The sequence below is a fragment of the Electrona antarctica genome, assembly GCF_951216825.1.
Source record: "Electrona antarctica genome assembly, chromosome: 8".
Classification (NCBI taxonomy): domain Eukaryota; kingdom Metazoa; phylum Chordata; class Actinopteri; order Myctophiformes; family Myctophidae; genus Electrona; species Electrona antarctica.
In genome coordinates, this window is record NC_136789.1 from 13,587,855 (window position 1) to 13,611,008 (window position 23,154).

General features: G+C 42.5%; 2 protein-coding genes across 2 annotated transcripts in view; both read right to left on the minus strand.

Annotated features, from left to right (window-relative positions):
- Positions 1 to 200: 200 nt before the first annotated feature.
- Positions 201 to 9,003, minus strand: LOC306928152 (oligoribonuclease, mitochondrial-like). The gene is made up of 7 exons (XM_079508080.1): positions 8,674 to 9,003; positions 7,954 to 8,037; positions 5,234 to 5,311; positions 4,780 to 4,891; positions 4,060 to 4,168; positions 2,026 to 2,079; positions 201 to 727 (listed from the first exon to the last, which is right to left on the minus strand). Exons 1-7 carry the CDS (start codon positions 8,929 to 8,931, stop codon positions 589 to 591), a joined length of 834 nt encoding a protein of 277 aa, XP_079364206.1. The 5' UTR covers positions 8,932 to 9,003; the 3' UTR covers positions 201 to 588.
- Positions 9,004 to 19,879: 10,876 nt separating this feature from the next.
- clmpa (CXADR like membrane protein a) overlaps positions 19,880 to 23,154 on the minus strand; it is a 108,639-nt gene continuing 105,364 nt past the window's right edge. The window contains exons 7-8 of the mRNA XM_079507256.1: positions 21,035 to 21,284; positions 19,880 to 20,113 (exon numbers count right to left, since the gene is read on the minus strand). Of these exons, the coding sequence (XP_079363382.1) occupies positions 19,952 to 20,113; positions 21,035 to 21,284 (412 nt within the window). The 3' untranslated portion in view covers positions 19,880 to 19,951. The remainder of the gene's footprint in view (positions 20,114 to 21,034; positions 21,285 to 23,154) is intronic.

Here is a 23,154-nt window from a genome sequence, read left to right on the forward strand (position 1 = left end):
GGTGAGTATGCCAGTATGGCCATAAGGTGCTGATAACGGATGATTTCGCCTATTCAATAGAGATAACGCTCGAATCCGCTGCCATGATTGGCTTGTCTCAATCATTTCCCCAGGACCTAAAATCTTGGTTGTAAGCTTAAGACACTTGTGCTATTCCAATTAGATTAAATATTTTAGCATTGAGTCAGGCAACTCCAGTGTTATTTCTCTCAACAACCCATTTATTGTAGTTGTCGTTTTGTAACAAAAAGGGTTAACAATAACTCAAGTCTGAGACAAAATTGGCCAAACGAATACAAGCCTTTTTCTCTGTGCAACAGAGTGCCAATGGCAACTTTTAGAATTTAACTTTGAGGTACGTAGCTTTCTTTTCAACCCGTTTTAAACATCAACCTTGATCCGAGCAATGAAACCTTAAAAGATTTGGACCATATAGAAATAAAAAGATTCATTCTGGAACTACACAAGAATACTAATAAATGAACAAAAACAAAGAAGACAAACAATCATAATTTTTAACAATTAAAGCAGCTTTTTCCCCCCCATCATTCCATTTTTACGAACCAAACAACAGAAGGAGGCATGCTCTCATCCAGTGGTGGACGTGTCCGTGTTGCTCGCTCCGTTCTCCAGGAGCTTGCGTTTCTTCTCCTCCGACGGTGATTTGAACACGTTGGCTCTGTAGTACTGCAGCTCTTTGATGCTCTCCTGGATGTCAACCAGGGCTCTGCAGAGCACGGTTTGGACGTTAGGCAAAATGAAGACCGCAGGCTTCTAAATCATGACAGTTTTCCAAAAAACCTATACTTCTATGTCAGTGGTTCTCAAAGTTTTTTCATGTCAAGGTCCCCCAGAATGATATGTATTTGGACGCAGACGACCCATCTCAAAATATGTTGTTCCAGAAACACCCCAGAAGCAAAGAATTGTTAAAAACGTTCGCTGGGAAAGAATATATATTCAAAGATTTGCACACGTTTTCACAATTTAAAAAAAAAAATCACACCCGTGTGAACTGAGTGGTTCAACTCCATGTGTGGGTCACGGGGGGGTCCCCGGAACTTCCGGACCCACAGGAACGCACGCACCCAGGGTTCCGGCCCGTTTCCCGGCGAGCCGCCCCACGTCCGAAATGGTCGAGAAATGACCATGTTACCATGTGGTTGCACCACTCAAAAATAGCAGATCTACAAGCTCGTAGTGCAGCACTCGTGCCGCACTATGAGCTTGTAGATTTGCTATTTTTCAACAGCTAAAGTTTAAAATAATGGTTAATGTGGTGCAACTGGGTTCTACACATTTTCAAGATTTTCAAGATTTATTTGAAAAATGTTCAAAAATAGCAGATGTACATGTTCGCAGCGTGGCACGAAGTGACGCGTTGTGAGATTATAAATCTGCCATGTTCTTCATAGCCCAACGCTCAAATCTACAATGACACAGATGCCTTCCCGCTTTCATTGGGTTAAAAGTAAAGGCGCAGCTTTCGAACTAATCAACTCAATTCATTATAAAATAACATCAGCAAAAAGCGCACACCTGTAAACTCACAATGTGTCAAGATTTGATGTGTTGTGAATTGTAGATCTGAGTTTCTCAATTATTAGACTAATCTATAGAGCGTCAGTTTCTTGCGTCGTAAGAAAAAAAGGGCAGGGTACAACACATTGTTGTTTTTCTTCTTTGTAATTATTTGTTCGGCCCAAAATATTGTGTTTGTTGTCATGATTTGTCACGATCCGAGTTGGCTTTGTTCGAGGCTAACAGATCTTTAAATAAATACTTTTTGAAATGTCTATGGGGAATTATTTCCTGGGCCTGTCGTCGTCATGAAAGGGGGCTGGACTGCGACGCTCTATTGATGGAATAATCTTCTCAAAGTAAATAATCATAAAGTCGTGATCTCACTCCTTGCATGACACATTCAAACTGTACAGTGTTTATGTAATGTATGAGTCAGTGCATATTGCATAAGGATCATTCATAGAGTAACAGAGGAAAGAAACAATGTTTAAGGGTTCTTGCCTGTGGGATGCTTTCTTCTGAGGTGCCCGCTTATATTCTGCTACAAACCAGCGTCTGAGGGCATTTAGATCAGTGTTGTGTCAGTTATGTCATATCACAGTGACTTCATCAGCATCTTGATTAAGTCACTATTGAGTCACCTCTATCTTGAGTCACCTCTATCTTGAGTCACTATTGAGTCACCTCTATCTTGAGTCACCTCTATCTTGAGTCACTATTGAGTCACCTCTATCTTGAGTCACCTCTATCTTGAGTCACTATTGAGTCACCTCTATCTTGAGTCACTATTGAGTCACCTCTATCATTCAGTCTCTTCTCTGGCACATGTATTAATGGCAGAGAACCTTATCAGGAGGGTTTTAGTGAAAAGCAATCCATTAATCAGTAGGGAAAAGTATGTTAGACAATAATATATAGTCTACAAATCGTTATAGCATAGCATAATTGCCTAAGATCTTTTGGGGCCAAATTGACATTACATTTCTGCCTAACTCTATTCTCCTAACACAGCTGCTTGCAAACACAATTGCAAACACAATTCTTTCTCCCACATTACAGACACAGCTAGTCAACACAGACTCGTGGCCAGGCATAGGAAGAGGGGGAACAACATTTGGAAAATATTCAAATGCTACCCCCTAATAGGGTGATACCATCTAAGACGGAGCAGTTTGTGAGAGTCATCAACATCTCAAGAACAAGCTCCTCAACGAGCAGTACAAGTGAAAAGGTTCTCATGTATGAGATGTAGACAAAAGCTCAAACTGACAAGCAGTAGCCCTCTGGACTAGAGGAGTGGTTTCCAAACCTATTAGCTCAAGACCCAAAAGAGAAAGTAGACCTTTGCCAGGGACCCAAACTAGTGAAAATAGCAAATCTAGTTCCCCCTCTTCCTGTCACGACCCACTGTTTGGGAAATAGTGCTCTAGAACAAGGGAATTATAGTTTACGAAAACTAACAAAATAATGAAAACTAAAATTGAAAATAAAAAAAAATAAAAAAACGTTTTTGTTGACTGAACCAAATAAAAACTAAAATAAAAGATAACTAACTGAGACTGTATTGTGCGTTTACAAAACTAACTAAAACAAACTATAAACTATAAAACAAATTATAGTACAGTAACAGTAACTGAATATATACTGTATATTTCTTGAAATGGTATCTTTTGTTGAGGTTTTATTACACAATACAATAGGCCTACCTGCACCTGACAAATAACCCAAAGTATGAAAAAAACACTAAAACTAAACCGAACTAAACTAAAAACTAATCTGAACTAACTAAAACTAAACTATAATTAACTAGATAAAGTGCCCCTCGGGGCACAGGTCTCCACCAGGGCAGGTCAGGTTGTGGCCTCCTGGTGGCGCTATAATAGGCCAATGTGAAAAGGTTGCCATTTCTTCTTACGCCTTTGATGGCAATTGGATGATTTGAGGCATTTTGTTCCAAAAATGGGTGTTCGCAAAATTCCACCTGTTGGTGGCACTATAACAGGCCAATGTGAAAAGGGTGGGATATATTCCTCAGCCTAGTAGGAGAGTCTGTGAAAGATTTCATGTAAATTGCAAATTTGTTCAAAACGGACAAATCCTGCAAACTTTGAAAGCCAATGTTAGCCAATTAGGATGGAATATGAAATATCAGGCAGATCCATCTTGAACACATGACTATAGAGATAGTGACAGAATCTGGAGGAGTAATTCAAAAGTCGCCTCCTGGTGGCACTATAACAGGCCGTTCTGGAAAATTTGGGGCAGAGGTTCATCGTTGGTATCCAGTGTGTGTGCAAAATTTGGCATCGACCGGATTAACAGTGCCGGAGATTAGCTGGTAACAGACAGACGGACGGACGGACTCACACACACACACACACACACACACACACACACACACACACGGAGTGCAAAACATACTCTCTCCCCATGCCCTCGGCCTGTTGGAGACAAAAATCCTAAACTATATATTATAACCTTGCTCCAGACTAGAGGGCCCGACATCAACAGAACATTAGACAAACAAAAGCTCACCTGCAAAGCTCCTTGATAGTGCTGACATCAATGATTCTATAGTGGAGGTGGTGCATGAACTGGGGCATGAATTTGTCCAGGAACTTCTTATCCGCATGCACAGAGTTACCTGTGAAATATATAATAATATATTTTCAAATCGAAGCCAATGAATCAACAAGCTCCCAACACGTTGCATCACAATGCACTGTGAGCTTGTAGATCTGCTATGTGTTGAGGTGAATAAAGGTGTGTCTTGAGATTTTGAATTGCCCATTGATGTGCCTCGCTTGGCCACAAACAAACCAGTGCACTAAAACCAGTCTCGCTCTGTGTGTGTGTGTGTGTGTTAGCCTGGCTAATAAGCCAGACCGAATCAGCCGTTGGCAAAAACAAATTGCCTGCCGGCGGATTACGGTCTGGAGAGGCTCAATTGTACGCCCATTTCCTACACCAGAGAACTGGTGTGGCCAATCGGGACACGGTATGCAATATGGGCGGGCTTTGGTACAGTGACGTTCAATGCTTGAGACCTTTGACTGACAGTAGCTTTAACCAATTGCGTCAAAGAGAAAATGTTTGAACCCGCCCCCCGGGAAACAAGATCCATACACAGCATCTCCAGACTCAAATACCACACGACAGTGTGATTTGAGTCTGGCTTATTAGCCAGGCTATGTGTGTGTGTGTGTGTGTGTGTGTGTGTGTGTGTGTGTGTGCATTGAGTGAAAAGCCACTAACCGGCAAGAGGACACTGTCCAGGCGGGGTGTGCTGTCTGATGAAGGAGAGGAATTCGTACTCGGCTTGCTGCAAGCTGATCGTGCTTTGCATTACTGCCTTGGTCAGCCCTGACTGAGACAAAATGGCACATAGGTAAGTACTTTGTTGCTGCCGGGGCAGAAACGTCTTATCTCCATGTAGGGTTTCTTCACACAAAGACTACAGCATCACACGAAAGCATCAAAAGTAGCAGATCCACAAGCTCGAAACGTGGCGTGCTTTGAGCTTGTAGATCTGATATTTTTGCTATTTTTTTCATTTGAATCCTGAAAAGAACAGTTTTTGGACATTATGTGTTTTCCACCCGACAGAGACTTGGACGTAGACTGCAGACTAAGCATCTTTTATTGACTGATGTTCCACTTTCCAGTCCATAAATTCATTGCGCAAAAACAAATCAGACTGAAAGCTTACCTGTCCATGATGCTCTTTGCACCAGTCGTCCATCCCATACAAGAGCTCAGTTGGTTGGTTGATTATCAAGTTAGGTCCCTGTTATCAGAAGACATGACAATTAGAACATTAATCGCTCAAGACCTTTTTGAAAAATGTCACCCGTAATGACAAGACCAAAAAAGGGTTGAAAGCACCTGTGTCATTTTAGATTTTACCAGTGTTTCCCCAATATGCATTATTGTGAGGGGGGGGGGGGGCACACAATCATGACCAGCCCCCACAGTATGAGCAATTAGTAGGCGGACGTGAATAGGCAAAAAAAAAAAGGTGAATAACCACAAAACCACACAATAGGGGAAACACTGATTTCAGATGTATACACAGCATATATAGCAACGTACATTTTTCCAGAAAATCCTTTTAGATTTATAACATTGGTCTAGAACAATGGTTCACCAAAATAGCAGATATACAAGCTCACAAAACCACAACTGCTGTTACAACTGCTATTTTTTTAAAATATTGAGTGTTTGAATCTTCTTTTTTTTAGGAGCTCCTCCTACTGTATGTCCAGCTGTTATGCCTATAAAGGGCTTTACATAGCACGCCACGACAGAATAGTTGATCTCATAACAAAGGACATATCTAAACATTTTGCACAATCTGTGAGAATGTACAAACATTCCTGTGTCAAACCTTCCATGTTTCAACTCTGTACTGAAAATACTGACATTTTTGCACATCTCTCTGCTAACACACCAGATGTTGTTGTAGTCAATGAAGAGAACAGATCAGTTTTCATTCTTGAAATGGCCTGCACCTTTGATTCTAGCTTAGAGGAAGCCTTTATGACCAAAGTCATTAAGTACCAGCCGCTCCTCCAGACCATCATTGAACTAGGCTATAGGTGCAATCTACTTGTGTTTATCTTCGGCAGCCTAGGACACGTACACAGTTTGGTTGTAAGAGGCTTCCAACAACTTGGGATGCCAAAAAAAGCAGCCAAAGGGCTCGCGAAATTCTGTGCAATCTCTTCCACTATCGGTAGCCGCCAAATATGGCGAAGACGCTGTTACTTGTACCCCTGAAGGGTGTGTGGGTATTTGTCCAGGATTTGCTGATTGCACAGCACCTTGTAAATATTTGTGTCCTTGTATTGTATCTCTTATGTGGACATAAATAAATGATTAAAATGTGTGTGTGTGTGTGTGTGTGTGTGTGTGTGTGTGTGTGTGTGTGTGTGTGTGTGTGTGTGTGTGTGTGTGTGTGTGTGTGTGTCTTAAACACAAACATTAAATGCAATTAATAACTAGAACTGCACTCTGTCGAGTGCCTACTTGCCTACGAGTGCCTACTTGTGGCCTACTAGTGCGCAAGCAGAGCGCGCAAGTACTGGCGACCGCTACGAACTTTCAAATCTCAGCCTCTCTGTAAAACATTGAAATTAAATACTAAAGTCAGGTTATAACTGGCTGTCATTGGTTGGGTAACAGGTAACGTATGTATGTATACATGTATGTAAGTTGTAAGTTGAAAGTACTATACTGTGGTCGGCTGGCTTTTTTATGTGCGTATGCTTGGTAGGTATACTGATGTTGATGGTGACGTAATTAGGATATGTTTCAGTGTCGGGTGATAAATGTCACCCGACATGTAATCTGAAACCTATCTATATTACGTCACCATTAAAAGCCAGTTTATAACCCGGCATTGATACATAACTTAATTACGTCAATACCTACCAAGCATACACGTGCATTCGTACCAGCACGACCACAATACTTGCTTGCGCAAGTAATGAAGGGCCATTTTTACATCAGTGTAAACACAAACATTAAAAGCTGGATATGATGATGTATGATGATTGATAAGAGCACCCTCACTTCACACAAGTGTGATTTTTCTTCTCTCCTGGGGGTTCCTAGCACGAAACCTTCTCAGACAACCTTGAACCTTGAACCTGCTTCAACCAGACAGTGGCCTTGTGGTTAGAGTGTCCGCCCTGAAACTGGGAGGTCGGGGTTCGATCCCCGGCCGGGTCATACCAAAGACCGTAAAAATGGGACCCAATGCCTCCCTGCTTGGCACTCAGCATCAATAGGCCTATCTCACAGCCCCCTTTCCACGCCCACTTCCGGTAGATAGTGGTGTCATTTAACATTAGGCATTTACACTTTTTTTCTCTGGAGAATCTAAGTACATTTCCTAATGTTAAAATGTCAAAGACCGATAATAATATGAAGAAAACACAATGGTATAACAACTCAAATAAGTAGAATAAACCTTACCTTTACAAAACGGTAGTTTGTACCTCTTTTAACATGGAAGCCTATGGACCGCAAAAAAAATAACACCACTATCTCCAAAAGGGGGCGTGGAAAGGGGGCGGGGAAAGGGGGCGGCGAAATGCTGTGAGATAGGCCTATGGGTTGGATTGGGGGTCAAATCAACTAATGATTCCCGAGCGCACGCTGCGGCTCACCGTTCCAAGAGATGGGTCAAATGCGGAGAACAAATTTCACTGCGGTAACGTGTGCGACTAATCGTACGACTTTGACTTTGACAGATGGGGGTTCCATATACATAAAGGCCCTATTTTGGGTGTCTTTGGCAGGACAAGTTGCTGAATTAGAATTTAGAAGGCATCCGTAGAATCGGCCTGAGGTCTTAAACGATGGGTTAAGAAGTGCAATCACTTGCACATAGAAAGAGTAAGGAATACAACCAGTATAACTTACCTCAGCCACGACATTGAGTTCAGAATCTGTGATAATGCATGCCATTTCGATAATTTGGTCCTTTTCAATGTCCAGGCCAGTCATCTAGAAAGAAGCAGGACAAGGAAAACATACAATGAAGAGGAGTTCCCAAAAGAAACACATGATGAGCTGCCTGCAGCCAGCAAAGCCATCATTCAGTAATGCATTTCAAAGTGCACCATCATCACAACAGTTACTGTACAACACACACAGAATCAATGGTCAAGATTAAGACAATGATCATGTTCATATGCTGCAGTCATGTATTTATTTATAGCCTTAGGTCAAGACTATCATTATGCATTTAATCAAGTCTGACTTTTACTTTCGTATGTATGATATATGCATGTTTAATTTTATTTTTGTACATGCCATGCATGATGCTGGTTTTGCACCCCTACATCTTATAACTAAGCCATACATACTACAGATTTTTACACAAATCTGGTGCTTCATGAAACGACAGCGCCTAAATAGCCTTGGATCAAGACTATCATAGATGTATGATTATGATCTGTCTTGATCTAAAGCTTGCTGACTTCAAAGTTACTAGCAAGATTGGCTAATTACTTAGCAAAGCTAACTTCAGGTAATGTAATGTGCTTGGGTTGTGCACGGCCAACAGATATAGATGAGGTCGGTGCACATGAAGTAAGACAACATGCATGTTGTATGTAAACAGTTAAGCCCCCAACTTGCCTCCAGGTCCACCCACACCATCCTCTTGCCCATGTTCATGTTAGGCTCTGATCTGCTGCTAGATGTCGACATGATGAATCTGACGCTTTTCTTCAGTGATACTGTAGTAGTCAGTCCGCTCTGCTGTGAGTGTGTCTGTAAACAATGACTTGGACGAAATGAACAGTGTCTTCTCAGCTGATGTTGAACGACTGCTGGTCGACTGCACCTACTCCTGCACACAAACTCCAAAGCAGATACAGCCCCCCTCCACCACATGCTGCTGCACACACACCACACTCGCACACCGGCATGCTATGTCCACTTCCGACCTCAACTGTCGTAAAGACAAGATGCGTCATCACCATGGCATAAGGTGATGATAGTCAACTGATTATCTAGTCGAAATAAAAGTCATCACACGTTTTTTTAAATCTCACAGTCATCGTGCTAGCTGGCTACAGTATTTGCTGGTTTACTGGTTATTTATTATTCACAGCCTCACAGCCGTCACAGGCTTGATTATCTAACCCACAGAGACAGATAGGCTATAACTTAGAAGCATTGGCTATGGACCAGAGCTAACTTTCAGGATGACCAGTGACCACACGTCATAATCGTGTTTAATGTTTATAGCCTATTAATGTTTGAGATTAATCATATCAAATCATACAAATAATAAAACATGAAACGTTTTCCGGTTTCGTCTTCTTTTTACCCTAAACACAGTCCCCAAGACTCCCCATCTAGTGGCCAGCAAGGTGTAGCGCAATATTGACGGTCACAGAAAACCTTAAAGGGTCATTTCACCCATTTTCATCCTATCTTCATATAATTGGTTGATATATATGCCAGTCAATCTAAGCTAAAGAAAATCACACCTGTGTGAAGTGAGCGGTGCAACTGTACTGTGTGGGGGTCCTGTTCCGGTGAGCCTTCCCGCGTCCGAAACGGTCGAGAAATGCAGAGTTATCGTGTTGCCGTTTTCCATGCTCACCCATGCTGGGACATGTAGACATACATAGTGACACACACAGCTATTATGTAAGGTTATTATCAGGTAAAATTCATCACACAAATGTGATGACCTCATCACACAAATGTGATGACCTCATCACATTTGTGTGAAGAAGTGTTTTTCGTGCAAAGCTAATGCTTGAAATTGATTCAGAATCATGAATAACCCCTAGTTTGACATAATTCATCCCATGAGCAAGCAGTAAGGCTCTATTAACTCAATGGTAAAAAAAATAAAAAATAATCAGCGCCACTTGCACATGAAACCAGGTTCAAATCCGCAGTAGTAGAGTAGAGTAGTAGAGTAGTAGTATTTAGGGGGCGACCCAAAATAAATTGCAATAGTAATCGTTCAAGGTTTTTTATGATCCTTAGGGTCATCCAAATAACATATTAAAATGTGATTATTATGTAAGTGGATATGGTAAAATCAGGTAAAATTCATCACACAAATGTGATGACCTCATCACATTTTTTGTGACACACATGTCACCCCCCCCATCTCTCTCCCCATTTCCTTTCAGCCTACTGTCTATCCCTCCATAAAAATATATAAAATAAAAGCAAAAGCTACAAAAAATAAAATAAAATAAAAATAAAAAAACAGCTCGCATTTCGATCTTGCGGATCTTCTATACTTGTGATGCTTTCGTGTGACACTGTAGTGTGATCAAGTAGGGCACTAATTTACGAAAAAAACACGTTTGAACAAGGTTTCTGCCCGACAGCAAACATATAGCCTACTTCTCGGTATTGCTACTTTTAAGTAAGTAAGCCTTGCTGAGCCATCAGGCCCATAGGGCAGGAGCCTATGGGCTCCATTTTCGTCACCGCTGCCTTTTTTTACTATTTTGCTAAACATTTTTGAATAGTTAAAATGGCCAGTCTACAAGCTCACAACGTATCAATGTAGATTGGCTAGTTGAACTATTCAAATATATTTTGCAAAATAGTAAAAAAAGGCAAAGAAGTTTAGGGATAAGGGGTTTAGCGGTGACGAAAATGGAGCCCATACCTCCTGTTTCTGTAGCGTGAGGCAGTTGGTGTATAAGTACACCCCCTGAACATGATGTACAAGTAGCCAGGACTGAGGACACTAGTATGACACTAGGGACTTGCAAAAATCCAACCCTTGATACTGAATGCCAAGCACGGAGGCACTGCAGGGTCACATTTGTTAGAGTCTTTGATATGACTTGGCCAGGGATCGAACCCAACTGCGACCTAACAGTCTCAGGCTGACACTCTAACCACAAGGCCACTGAGCTGGTCCTTTTTGGTACTTTTACTTAGGTAAAATATAAATTTGGAGTACTTTTTGAATCTTCCAGCACTGCTCATGAGTAATGTGAGCACCTCTACTGTGTGGTACAGTATATGCAAACACTTCCATTGATGTATTGATCAGCTGGGGCCGGAGATAGGGAGGGAGCTGGCATGGGAAGAGTTATTGGGAGCAGAGCGGGGGAAGCTTGGGCAAACAACAGCTCCAGATGAAGGCTCAATTATTGATTTAATTATTACTCAGCGGGTTAGTGCACGTCAGCAGTAGGCATATTTGTGTGTGCGTGTGCGTGTGTGTGTGCGTGTGTGTGTGTGCGTGCGTGGCTTGCTGAGAATATCTATGTCGCTGAGAGCTTCAAGGCTCTTTCACACCCACTGTATCCTGTTTCCTGTAAAATCTGTATCCTGTTTCCTGTCAATGCACTGAATGGGACATTATCACGTTTAATCAGACTATTGATTGGTCTCAGTAGGTGAGATACTGACCTACCGACGAGCTCACTAGGTGTTTTGTCACTATTCTGTGGGTTGATGACGGCTACTGTTTTGACCGCGGGCGAACTTGCACCGGCGAGCGAGTTGCTGTGTCGAACGCTGTGAAGTTCAGAATAACAACAAAGCACCTAGCGGTAGGTCAGTATCTCACCTACTTCAATAGTATTTCACCTACCAATCAATAGTGTGATTAAACATGATAATGTCCCATTCAATGCAGGACAGCATTGGAAGCCGCTGTTCAGCGGTTGGCTGATGAGCTTATCTACCTGGTTGTAGCCCGTATGTGACGTCTTGTGTAGCAGGATGGCTGTGTCTCCCACTCTGCCCACTGTCCATCCTCCGCTCACTCATCAGTGGGCTGATTGGCACAATGCAGAATAGTCGATTGTAGTAGAGGTCCAGAATTCACTGTGTCAATGTACTTGAGTAAAAGTGCAACAGGATTGGCATAACAATGTACTATCCCTTCTTCATCTGTATAGCGTGGCATTGGTTCGACCTCCCGTTAGTCTCAAACCCTAACCTCACAGGAAGCCACGAGTGATTTGTAACCCGCAGCCTGTGTGATTTGAAACCCGCAGCCTGGGTGATTTGTAACCCAGCTGCAGCAATGGTGATTTGAAACCTGCAGCACTGGTGATTTGAAACCTGCAGCACTGGTGATTTGAAACCTGCAGCACTGGTTATTTGAAACCTGCAGCACTGGTTATTTGAAACCTGCAGCACTGGTTATTTGAAACCTGCAGCACTGGTTATTTGAAACCTGCAGCACTGGTGATTTGAAACCCGCAGCCTGGGTGATTTGTAACCCAGCTGCAGCACTGGTGATTTGAAACCTGCAGCACTGGTGATTTGAAACCTTCAGTGGTGATTTGAAACCCAGCTGCAGCACTGGTGATTTGAAACCCAGCTGCAGCACTGGTGATTTGAAACCTGCAGCACTGGTGATTTGTAACCTGCAACACGGGTGATTTGTAACCCGCAGCACAGGTCGGACTAACGGGAGGTTTGACTTAAAGGACCTATCTTCATATAATAGGTCCTCACTAATAATCATGATAAAAAAGCACAATTTCTTTCTTCTCAGTCTGTGTCTCATAGGACGGCTACGGGAAGTTCAGAAACCCGTCCACCAGTGACATCATCGACGGGGAATCCAAGCTAATAGAAACTGTAGACTTTCTAGTCCTGAAAAGTTGCAATGCGAAAATGGAAGCCTTCGTTCTCACAATAATACAAATCTAAACATTTTTGTAAAAAATATCTTGTTTAAAAATAATCTGCCTAACGATGATGTCACTGGTGGACGGGTTTCATAACTGCCCACAGCCCTCCTATGAGACACAGAATGAGAAGGAAAAAATTGTGCCATTTTATCATGATTAGTAGAGAGGACCTATTATATGAAGATAGGTTGCGAAATGGTGAAGTAGTCCTTTGGGCCGTCCTCTCTCAGCTAAGGGATCCTTAGCTGAGAGATCCTGATTCAGTAACAATTAAGCTGTTGTTAATACTTTTCATTGCAGTTTAACCCCCCACACACTTGAACACACACAAACAGAAGTGTAATGTGAGATCATTTGGGGTGATTGAATTTGAAGACGATGGGCCCTATCTTGTGCGGCCGAAAGCAAAGCGTAGCCATGTAGCCATTAGGATTGATTTTAAAATTATTTTACTTGTTTATAAAGCTCTCAATGGTCTCGCACCTTCCTAGCTATATGACTGCCTGCCTAAATATGTCCCAAACCGCCCCTAAGGTCTTCCACTGCTGGCCTGCTCGCTTTGCCTAAAAAAATGGCAACTAAAAAACACGGGGAAGCAGCGTTTTGCTTCTACGGGCCGACGGCGTGGAACAAACTCCCACTGTACCTTCGACAGGCAGCCTCTGTAGACATTTTTAAAGCGCTGCTCAAGACCCACTTCTACACTCTTGCTTTTAATTGATCTTTTAATTTTTTGTTATTCATGTCCTCACTGTATTGCATTACTGCTCTTGTTTTTTAATGTTTATGCCTTGCTTTTCTTTTCTTTTTTTTCCTCCATTGCTCTGTAAAGCACTTTGAGCTGCATTTCATGTCATGAAAGGTGCTATACAAATAAAGTTTTATTATTATTATTATGTAGATCAGCTTTTCAAAATTATAAATAACGCCTAAGAAGATTAAGCATAAGGCGCCGCACAAAATAGGGTCCAAATGTTTGCATTCTTGGATGTGAGTTATATATATATATACTAGGTCATCAATGTTGCAGGGACTAGTATCCTAATCTGAAAATAGTTTCACTTTTGAAAAAACGGTGGTGTGAGTATGAGTGCACTAGAGGGCAGTGGTTAGCTTGCTGAATTCACAATTCTTATTGCAGTATAGTGTTCAGTGTTCACTCTATGTCTACACATCATACTGTATGCAAAATATTTCCAAATAGGCAAGCCGGCAAGGTAGCAAAATATAGCTCAATTTAGATTATTATATTAGTTAACCTATATCCAATATTTTATTGAATTCTCATGGTTTTCTTTTTTGATGTCAGGATGTGATCTAGGACTACAGCTGAATGTGCAGAGACTTGCCCTCATTAGCCTGAGTTATACTTTGTCATAATTATGAACCGAACGTACCGAAAATAGGAGATATACAAGCACCCGAATCATCATAGTACAAATTAGGCGCAAAACAGTCACTTTCCAGCTTTTAAACATACAGTACATGTTTCGTTGCAAAGTCTGAAGAGAAAATAGCCTAGGCAGCCTTTTCTACCCACATGGGGTTTCTTTCCTTGAAATTGGATGTTTGTTGTTGGTTCTTTCAAGTTCGCTCAGAGTGTAGTGACAATGGAATGTGTTTACTGGCGTTCCATTTAGCAGATGCAGCAGATCAGTGTTTGAATTCCAAGAGAAGTGGTGTATGCAGCTAGTGTTTTGCCCGTGAGATTAAACTGAAATAAGATTAATTCACAGACACTACACTTTCTAGTCAAACTTATCTAACTACACTGTCTGTGTTGTCACGGAAACGGTCGACAGCACAGAGCATTAGAGCAGCGTTAGTACATCATTAAGAATATAAGAAAGGAGGTATCTAGAGACAGGCTTTAGACTCAAACAGCTCCGTTCCCTCCCCAGCTCCTAAGAAGAAATACGGATCCTTATGCTATAAGGCCTCCCCGAATACGAGCCCTTATAGACTCCTCTGATGGTCCCCTATAAGTATAGGAGTCTGTGTGTGTGTACTGGTGTAATCCACATAACTCGAGAACCGTCCGCCCCACCGACTTCAAATTCGACAGACGACACACACGTTCCACTCCACCACAGGGAGTGCAGTGCATGGTGTCAAGTCGGTCGGACCCACGGTTGTCCCGAACCGCCACAAAAGGCCTCTGCCCGGGCTCTGGACAGGGCCCCTGCCCAGGGTCCATATATGGAGCTGGCCTGTTCTGACATCACAACAACACTCCATAGTCCATATTTGGGCATGCCCGACACAGGACTCCATATATAGGAATATAAAGGGACACAGAGAGACAGATACAGAAAGCTCCATATATGGGCATAAAGGGGACACAGATGGGTGGAACGGGTACTCTGACATGGGTACAACGGGTATTGCATAGCCGGGTGGGGCATGGATCTCCAACTTCCATCCTTACTGACTTGGTGCGCTACAGCCGGGCACCGGTCTAGTCACTTTCTATTCACTGGAAAGGGGCTTTTTAAACACCATTTCTGAAGTGCATATCCCTACAGCAGTGGTTCACAACCAGTGGTCCTTGAGGGGGTTCCAGGTGGCCCGCAGCTAAATGATGGAGTTAGGAAAGGAACGAAATGTGAATCCCTATACTCTCCTTCAAAACCGCTCTTGTTTAGAATTGCAGACACCCGTAAGTGCTCGTTGGGCCCCAGTGAAAAGTCAAAGTGGTTGTTTTTCTCTGTAATGCAGCCGTCCCATCCCATAATGCTTAACTTCCAGTTTAACCTAGTCTGCCACATAAAACACAAAAAAGAGAAGAAAAACAAAACCATAAATCTCAGATGAATTCATGAATGAATCGAGTATGCCTGTACAGAAGATTATTTTCTGTATGCACAGAACGAAACAGTAAAGAGATTTGCTTACTGTTAATTTCATCAAACGTTTTATTAAAAAACAGCAGTACTTAGATACTATACAAATATACATGTTTCACTCAAGGGGTGAAATATATACACGGCTTTTTTGGTTTAGCCTGAATCAAAATAAAAGCATGGCATCGATATGATTAGCACAAGTGAAAGACAATTCTAAGAGTAGCCCCTTTTATGCTAATTTATGCTTCATCGTATTACAGTGTCGCAGTGTTCTGGGCGCAACACAGTATCTCACAACAAAGTATATATTAGGCTTTAGCACTGCATTGTTCCCATCCTGGGTACACAGTGGGCTAATGGGACAACTACACAAGCACAATGTAGGTTACAAGAGAGTACAAAGTACTTACAGTATTACTAAGTGCATTACAACATACAAATTCAGAATCAAATGAGGAACCAAAAAATATAAATCTTTATGAATTTACAGTTTGAATTGTATTGACCATTACATTTTATCTACAGTATTATCATCTCTATATTTATATAATCATTGAGGCAAAAAAAGAAAAAGGAAAAGAAAAACTTGTCCTCAAGTTAAGTATCTGTGACATGCATATAACCATTATTCCTCTGCTTTCGTGGATAATTCCCCCCCTTAAAGTTCTCCTTAACTTTACACCTCGGCCATGGCGTCAAAGCGTGGTGCCCTGACACTCATACAGTATAATAATGTTTCTTCATTGAGTAAAAAAGTTCTCCTTATGACACAGCCATGTGTTTAAGGTTATTTCCTATATAATGTTTGACACCAAAGACATTCCAGTGAAAAGTACAGGAACTATGATTCCATCTATCTACTGTACCATTCGAGCATGGTTAAACAAGTCAGGCAATAAAGAAAGGGGGTATAGGCTTACTTGAAAATTCAACAGGGCCCCCAAGATACGAAAAAAAAGAGGAAATCAATCATGCTGTGTATCCCTACCTCATGAAAAAGCTGTAAGCTGAATTCAATCATCTCCCTGGCCTCGCTGTATTGGCTTTTCTGGGCATTATGGGGAAATTCAAAAGAGGGTTGCATATATTGACCGTATTCACGTGGCAGCAATTTTCGCTCTTACATCATACACTGTGAAAGTGAGCACTGTTGCCAGATTTTGTGAGAGAATTGAAATAAGCAGCCATGTCTATGAAACCAAGCCCAAAAGAAGCCACTAGGCTACATGAGCACTTTAAACCTATTTGAGTGAAATAGTTGCAATATAATTATTTTGAAAATGAATTTGAGATAGAGAAATAGATAAATTTGGTTGTCCTTGACATGCAAATGTTTGAGGAAAAGAAAACGCAAACCTGTTACTACAGTATCAATATTTACAAGCAACTTTACAGACAAACAAGCTATTATAATCAGACATGGCATACTGTATACACTGTAAGAGCAAAAGAGTCGCCATGTGAATATAGTCATGTTCTCTGACTCTCCACTTCTCCATCTGCAGTGTGACCGGGTTAAAAGCAGCGGTGGGCAAGCAACAAACATTCAACACATCCAGAGGGAGGCTCTTTCAACTGGACACTGAGGGAATGCCCCACCGTGGCTCAAGTGATAATTACAATATTCACCTTCTGCTAAATTGGGAGTTTAAATGAACATCTGCTGCGTAAACATTTTTGTCCCCCAGTTGCGTCCATGCGTGTTGGATTGATGTTTTCTGGTTGTGATGGAAATCCGACATTGTCTCGCTGTTGAGACTGAAGAGTCACAGAGTGCCATGTATCGCAGAGAGAGTGTGTTTTAGCTGGTGTATTTAGTCAAGCCATTTGCTCGATAAACTGGGTCATCTGAAAAGTTTGCATGTTCAATGCATCTGTGTAAAGTCTTTGGCTTGGATGCAACAAGGAGGATTCCTCGAACTGAGAATGCGCGTTAGCTCCGGCGTCCCTGCACCCTTTCTTCCTCGTACCATATGCACCGGATATAGAGCACACAGCTTTGAAAGAAGAGAGAGGTGGTGGCGGGGAGACGGCGGGGAGACGTAGTATTAGACAAGTTGATTTAGTAGTTGAATGAAAGAAGAGCGTTAAGCCGCGGCCTACTTCTCTTCTTTTATGCGACTTGAAATGAAAAGTCGTGTGAACTAAAGAATGAGACTTGAGGAAGGATCAGGTTTTGTACTCCCGGGCCAGTCGGAGACGAGCCATAAGGACGGGGTGTCTGAGTGAGCTATGACTGGTATGCACAAGGTCAGATAGGGTGGTGCTCTCGTCTCCTCCTCCCCCTCCCCAAAATGACATCAGCTCTCAATTCATTTGTCATGTTACCTCACACAAAAAGCCAGTTAAAAATCCTTGCTGGGTCATGCAGTGTTTTGTCAAGATGTGTAAGTTAGTTCGCTGAAGTAATACTGTGTCTCCGAAGAAAGCAGCGCATATGACCCACAACGTATATTATGACCCAAGGCACTCTTTAGTCTTTAGGATCATTATTTTTCAAAATATACTCGAGTGCATTTTAGTAGGCCTACGTGATATCTCTCTCTATATAAATGTGTGAGCTATATAAAAGACTCATATAATATTTATTTTTTTAACTGTGCAGGGTTTAACATATTGGTAGATTTGAAACCATTCTCAAATAGCATCACATTCTTACAATGGTCCAAAATAAATCTATGATATACTGCGCAGTGCGCACACACACACAAAAACAACTAAAATCTGTAGTGTAAACCATCATTATGTGGCACTTTCACATTAGGGCCTTTGCTATGCCCTTCTCACAAATCCTCAGACAAGTTTGGTATGCTAACTGGGTGTACAGTATGTATGTAGCTGTATCTATGTGTGTCCCCACTACAATAGACCAATCAAATGAATGATTTCACGAAAAAGTAGTTGTCGTAGTTGATAAGCTATGCATTTAAAAAAGAAAAATCCATCAAATCTCTCAGTTACACCAACATTGTACTTGTGAAGCATTTTACTATATTATGTGAAGTATTTATAAAGATTACTATTTCTATTTGGTCAAATGGAGATGTACTGAGTAGACTGTCACCACACACTAATCCGAGATTGCCACACGCTGCCGGTTTGTCAGTGTGGGGATGACGCTGTCCAGATCTTTCATGCAGAGTGAAACTGTGAAAGTCACCACCGAACACTACAATTTGCGTGGCTTCGTTCACAAACGGCACACTCGGTAACAGGGAGGTCACGCCGTCTTGCTTTCCTATTTGTTTTGCGCTGAGCTTAAATGACCGTATTCAGTATGGACCCACCCAACATCTCCTGACTACAGTGTGTTATGTGCCAGATGCATCGACTGGGGAAATGTGCACATCTAGTAGACTCTAGGTATGTTGAAGTCAGGATGTGTGGGAGGCAGGCGGGGCCCAAAAGACAGTCAACGCCATTAACATCCACGTGGTGTCCACGCGACAGATGTAGCTGTACTTTATATACTTTATAAGTGATATCTTTATACAATCAGAGCCACGCGTCCCTTTTACAACAGCATATTGTAATATTTAAAGCTGCAATCCGTGAGATTTATGTCCTACACCCGAGATTCCAACCCGTGTCTCCTGCGCAAGCACCGGAATTTCTACCGCTGAGCTGAACCGTCCAGCCCGCTTGGGCAGGGGAGATATCTCTCGTCACCCAGCAGTGAACCTATACCTGAGCACAGGATTATATTCTGAATAGAAGAACCAGCGGCCCATCCACCCACCGCAGTTGTGTTAGTTACATTGTATTAACATACTCTACCATACAGATTGGTTACATTAATGTTTTATCCGCTAAAAAGGTTATGGATCGCAGCTTTAAATCAGCCAGCGTACTACCCGTGAGAAAGGCGGGAAGAGGAGATGTCCCGGAGGTGGTGGTTGGCTGCGCGGTGCGCATGAGCGTGATGAGTGCTGTTTGATAATATCTCTGTTAGTTATGTGACCTGCAGTGACCTCTTCAGCTGTAGCAATGCTGAGCAGCTCTGAGCAGTCTGCACAATGTCTTCCCTATGTTGTTTATCAGTCTGCTCCCCACGCCTTGGTGTGGCGGCCCGCCCTCGTGCCATTGCCTGCACGAACACCCCCCTCCCCCCTTTACCCTCTTTCTTCTTGCTTAAATTTACAAATATTTTCATTTTTTTCATTTTCTTCTTCGTTGACTTCATTACAAGGTGTAGCTCCGGAAGGAAGTGAGTCACAGAAGGTGACAACAGAGGATATGCTTTTCTGGACTGTGAAGGGTGGGGCGCGTGAAACTCATCATGGGGGTCAGCAGTCGTCTTTTGGTTTGTGTTTGAAGCTTTGTCTGTCCCGAGGCCCACCCAGCGTTGCTCCATCCATCCATCGGTCCATCTGTCTGTCCGTCCGTCCGTCCGTCCGTCTGGCTGGATCTCAGTCACTCCTCCAGTCCTCACACAGTTTGGAAGGCCTTTGTCTGGGCCGGGATCATGACAGGCGTGGCCCCCATTCGGGCCAGGTTGGCCGGGCTCAGCTTGGGCGGAGGGCTGGGCTTCACAGAGTTGGAGGTGGACGTGGAGGTGGAGGAGGTGGGCGGTGTGCAGTCGGCAGGGGTCTTGAGAGGAGGAAAGGTTATTATAGTTATAAAGGAGAATTGCGGATTAACCATTTTCTTACCTTCTTTCTTATCATCTGATGTTGTTATGTCCAATAACGAGTGGTACATGTGAAATATGACAACGTCCAGAGCACAGCGCAGCTCCGACTGCGCACGCTGGGTCTTACGCTAAATCGCTTATTTTGATCGCTCGGGAAAAAAAGAATCTGTCAATCATAATGACCTAAGACGCGCAGATGTGTTTTGTCCCAGCTTCTGTAACAAGGCGAGCGAGCCTAAAACCCAAACCACACCAAAGGGTCGCTATGCAACTCCTTGGGTCCAAACGGTTGCAAGGAGTTGCATGGTGACTCTTTGGTGTGGTTTGGGCCATTGAATTCAACCAGTGGAATCACTTGGGACGACTTGGGACGACTTGGGACGACGTGGGTCAACGTGCAACAGGACATATCACACCGCTGAGACAACGCTAAAACCATCTTGTGGTTTGGGCATAAGACCCAGCGTGCATGCTCTGAGCGTATGTTTTTTTTTTATTGGATATAATAATCAGATTAAGGTATTAAAAAGAAAAAAAAAACTTTACTCCACTACATTTATTTGAAAACTTTAGTTACTAGTTACTTTGGAGAGTTTGATTATTATGACAAAACATACATTAACCACTTCATTTCAGCTATTTTCAAAAGATTTGTTGAAACTTGAAACGAGACCATCTGCATAATGAGTACCTTTACTTTTGGTACAGTAGTACATTTTGATGCCAATACATTTGTACTTTTACTTACGTACATTTTGAATTCCGGACTTTTACTCGTAACAGAGTATTTCTATATTGCCGTATTGATACTTTTACTTCAGTAAAACATTGAAGTACTTTCCTTTCCACCACTGGTGTATAGTCAGAAGAATTCTAACCTTGAGAGGAGGAGGCCCCTGGTGGGGGGTGTATGCGGGCGGCGCCTGGGGAAAGGCAGAGCGGTAGCAGTTCTCTTTGAGCGCGGCCACGGCGGGCACACAGGGCCGCTGGGCGCCGCCACGTGCTGCCACGTTGTTGTGGTGCATCATGGACTGCGTGGAGGAGTCTCCGGAGCGGGAGCTGCCTGAGCGGGACGATGACAGTGAGTTGGGCTTCACCAGCTTGGCCTTGGGAGCCTCCGCGTCCTCCCTGAAACAAAACAAATCAAGGTTGTTCTAGTGTTTTTGGACAGGTGCTTGAAAATCGCCTGGACTACATTTAATAGTACCTCTAGTAACGACCGTAAAGACGAACGTAAAGACGACCGTAGTGGACACTTTTTTCATGATGGGCTGCCTCTAAGCCAATGGGAGACTTACCCATAAAACCCATAGTCTGAACGGCGCAACGTGTTTGCAAGAGGAATGGATAGAGTGAGAGTGGCAAGAAGCTAATGTTATGAGCTACAGTATAACTGGAGCTAAAGGAAAGCCATAACAAAACATTGAACCAACAAAAGAACGTCAAAAACGAATGAAAGCAACGGCCGGGAGTTTGTGACAGAGAAACATAAACGTTTTTTGGGGGGGGGGGGAAGAAAAGAAAAAGATGCACAACGGAGACGGCCAAGCTGGCAGTTATGACTCGAGTGTCATTCTTGTTTTTTTGTCATTCTAAGACAGAAACACCAAAAATGCATCAGTGTCAGGAAGAATGTTTTGTGCCGGTGAAGACGGTACTCAGCTGAGAACATACTGGAACGGGGTAACACTGGTAAATAAAGTTCAGTGGTGTAAAGTAAGTAACAAGTTCTAAAGTACTGGACTTAAGTCCATTTTTGAGATACTTTGGGCTTTATTTGGTATTTACAAATTTCAATACTTTTACTTCTGCTCCACTACATCTCAGAGGAAAATATTATACTACACTGCAATTACATGTAAGCTTTAGTTACATTACTAGTTACTTTGTAGATTTTGATTACGGTATTATTACAAAACACACACACTTCAGCCCTGTGAATATTTTGGCCATTTGAAAATAGCTATTGGCTATTTTCAAAAGATATTTTATTCATTTTGAACTCGTGAAATGGGACATTCTAGACAGTGAGTACTTTTACTTTTGGTACTTTAAGTATATCTTGATGCCAATACTTCTGCACTGTTGTTCAAGTACATTTTTAAACAGGACTTCTAATTGTAACAGAGTATACAGTACATGCATTGCAGTATTGATACTTTTACTTAAGTAAAACATGTGAGTTCTTCTTTCATCACTGAGGTCTGGGCACCACTGCTAGCCTATGTCTCATTGCCCGTAATCATGCTAACCATGACCTCCACTTGATGTGTTTGACACAATAGGAAGTGTGTCTGACTGCATGCGACCCAGACCTCTTCCTCTGTTACATTATTGATACCCGTCCCAGTCCTTCCCGGGAGCACTGCATAATTCATCCTGATGCTTACAAAAGTATCTACCGGTACACACACACACACAAAAGAGCTGATGTTCCAGCCGGCAGTGCCAGCATATTAGGCATAATTCAGATGAGACGAGGGCTCAGGAAGTTAAATGCGTTGTTAGGATTTTGTAGACCCTAGGGGGGGTTGCGGTGTGTTGTTCCGAGCATTATGTGCAATGTAGTGCGGGAAGGAGATGCCGAAAATACACCCGCACCTTTTCAGGCTCATATGGGGACCCCCGGGTGAGACCCATTGCCGTATGGCTTACCAGGGACAAGGTATAGACATTTTTTGTGTCATCACATGAGACTGCGTTTTCTCGCACGTCTGAGTAAAAATCGGATATAATGTAATGACTTACAGTATATGGACAGTTTTAGGCTAACAATAACAGCAAACGTTACGGTGTTTATGTAAAGTCAATGGCTCTGGCTCTGAACAGCCAGTCCCTTTCCTGGACGCTGTAAACAAAGCCCGGGTTGGTCGGCTGTATCTAACTACACAGTCAAATCATCAGAGTTAATGGAACGCTGAGGAGTTTTACTGTGTTGCTATAATGCTGAGTTATCAGTGTGGGATCATTTCAATCTCTAGTAGACAACATTTCCACA

Coding starts and splice junctions, on each gene's coding strand:
- LOC306928152 (XM_079508080.1), bottom strand. CDS start 8,931: ATGTGGTGGAGGGGGGCTGTATCTGCTTTGGAGTTTGTGTGCAGGAGT. Junction 4,169..4,779: donor TGGACAGTGTCCTCTTGCCG/GTTAGTGGCTTT, acceptor TATATTTCACAG/GTAACTCTGTGCATGCGGAT. Junction 2,080..4,059: donor ACTATCAAGGAGCTTTGCAG/GTGAGCTTTTGT, acceptor AAATGCCCTCAG/ACGCTGGTTTGTAGCAGAAT.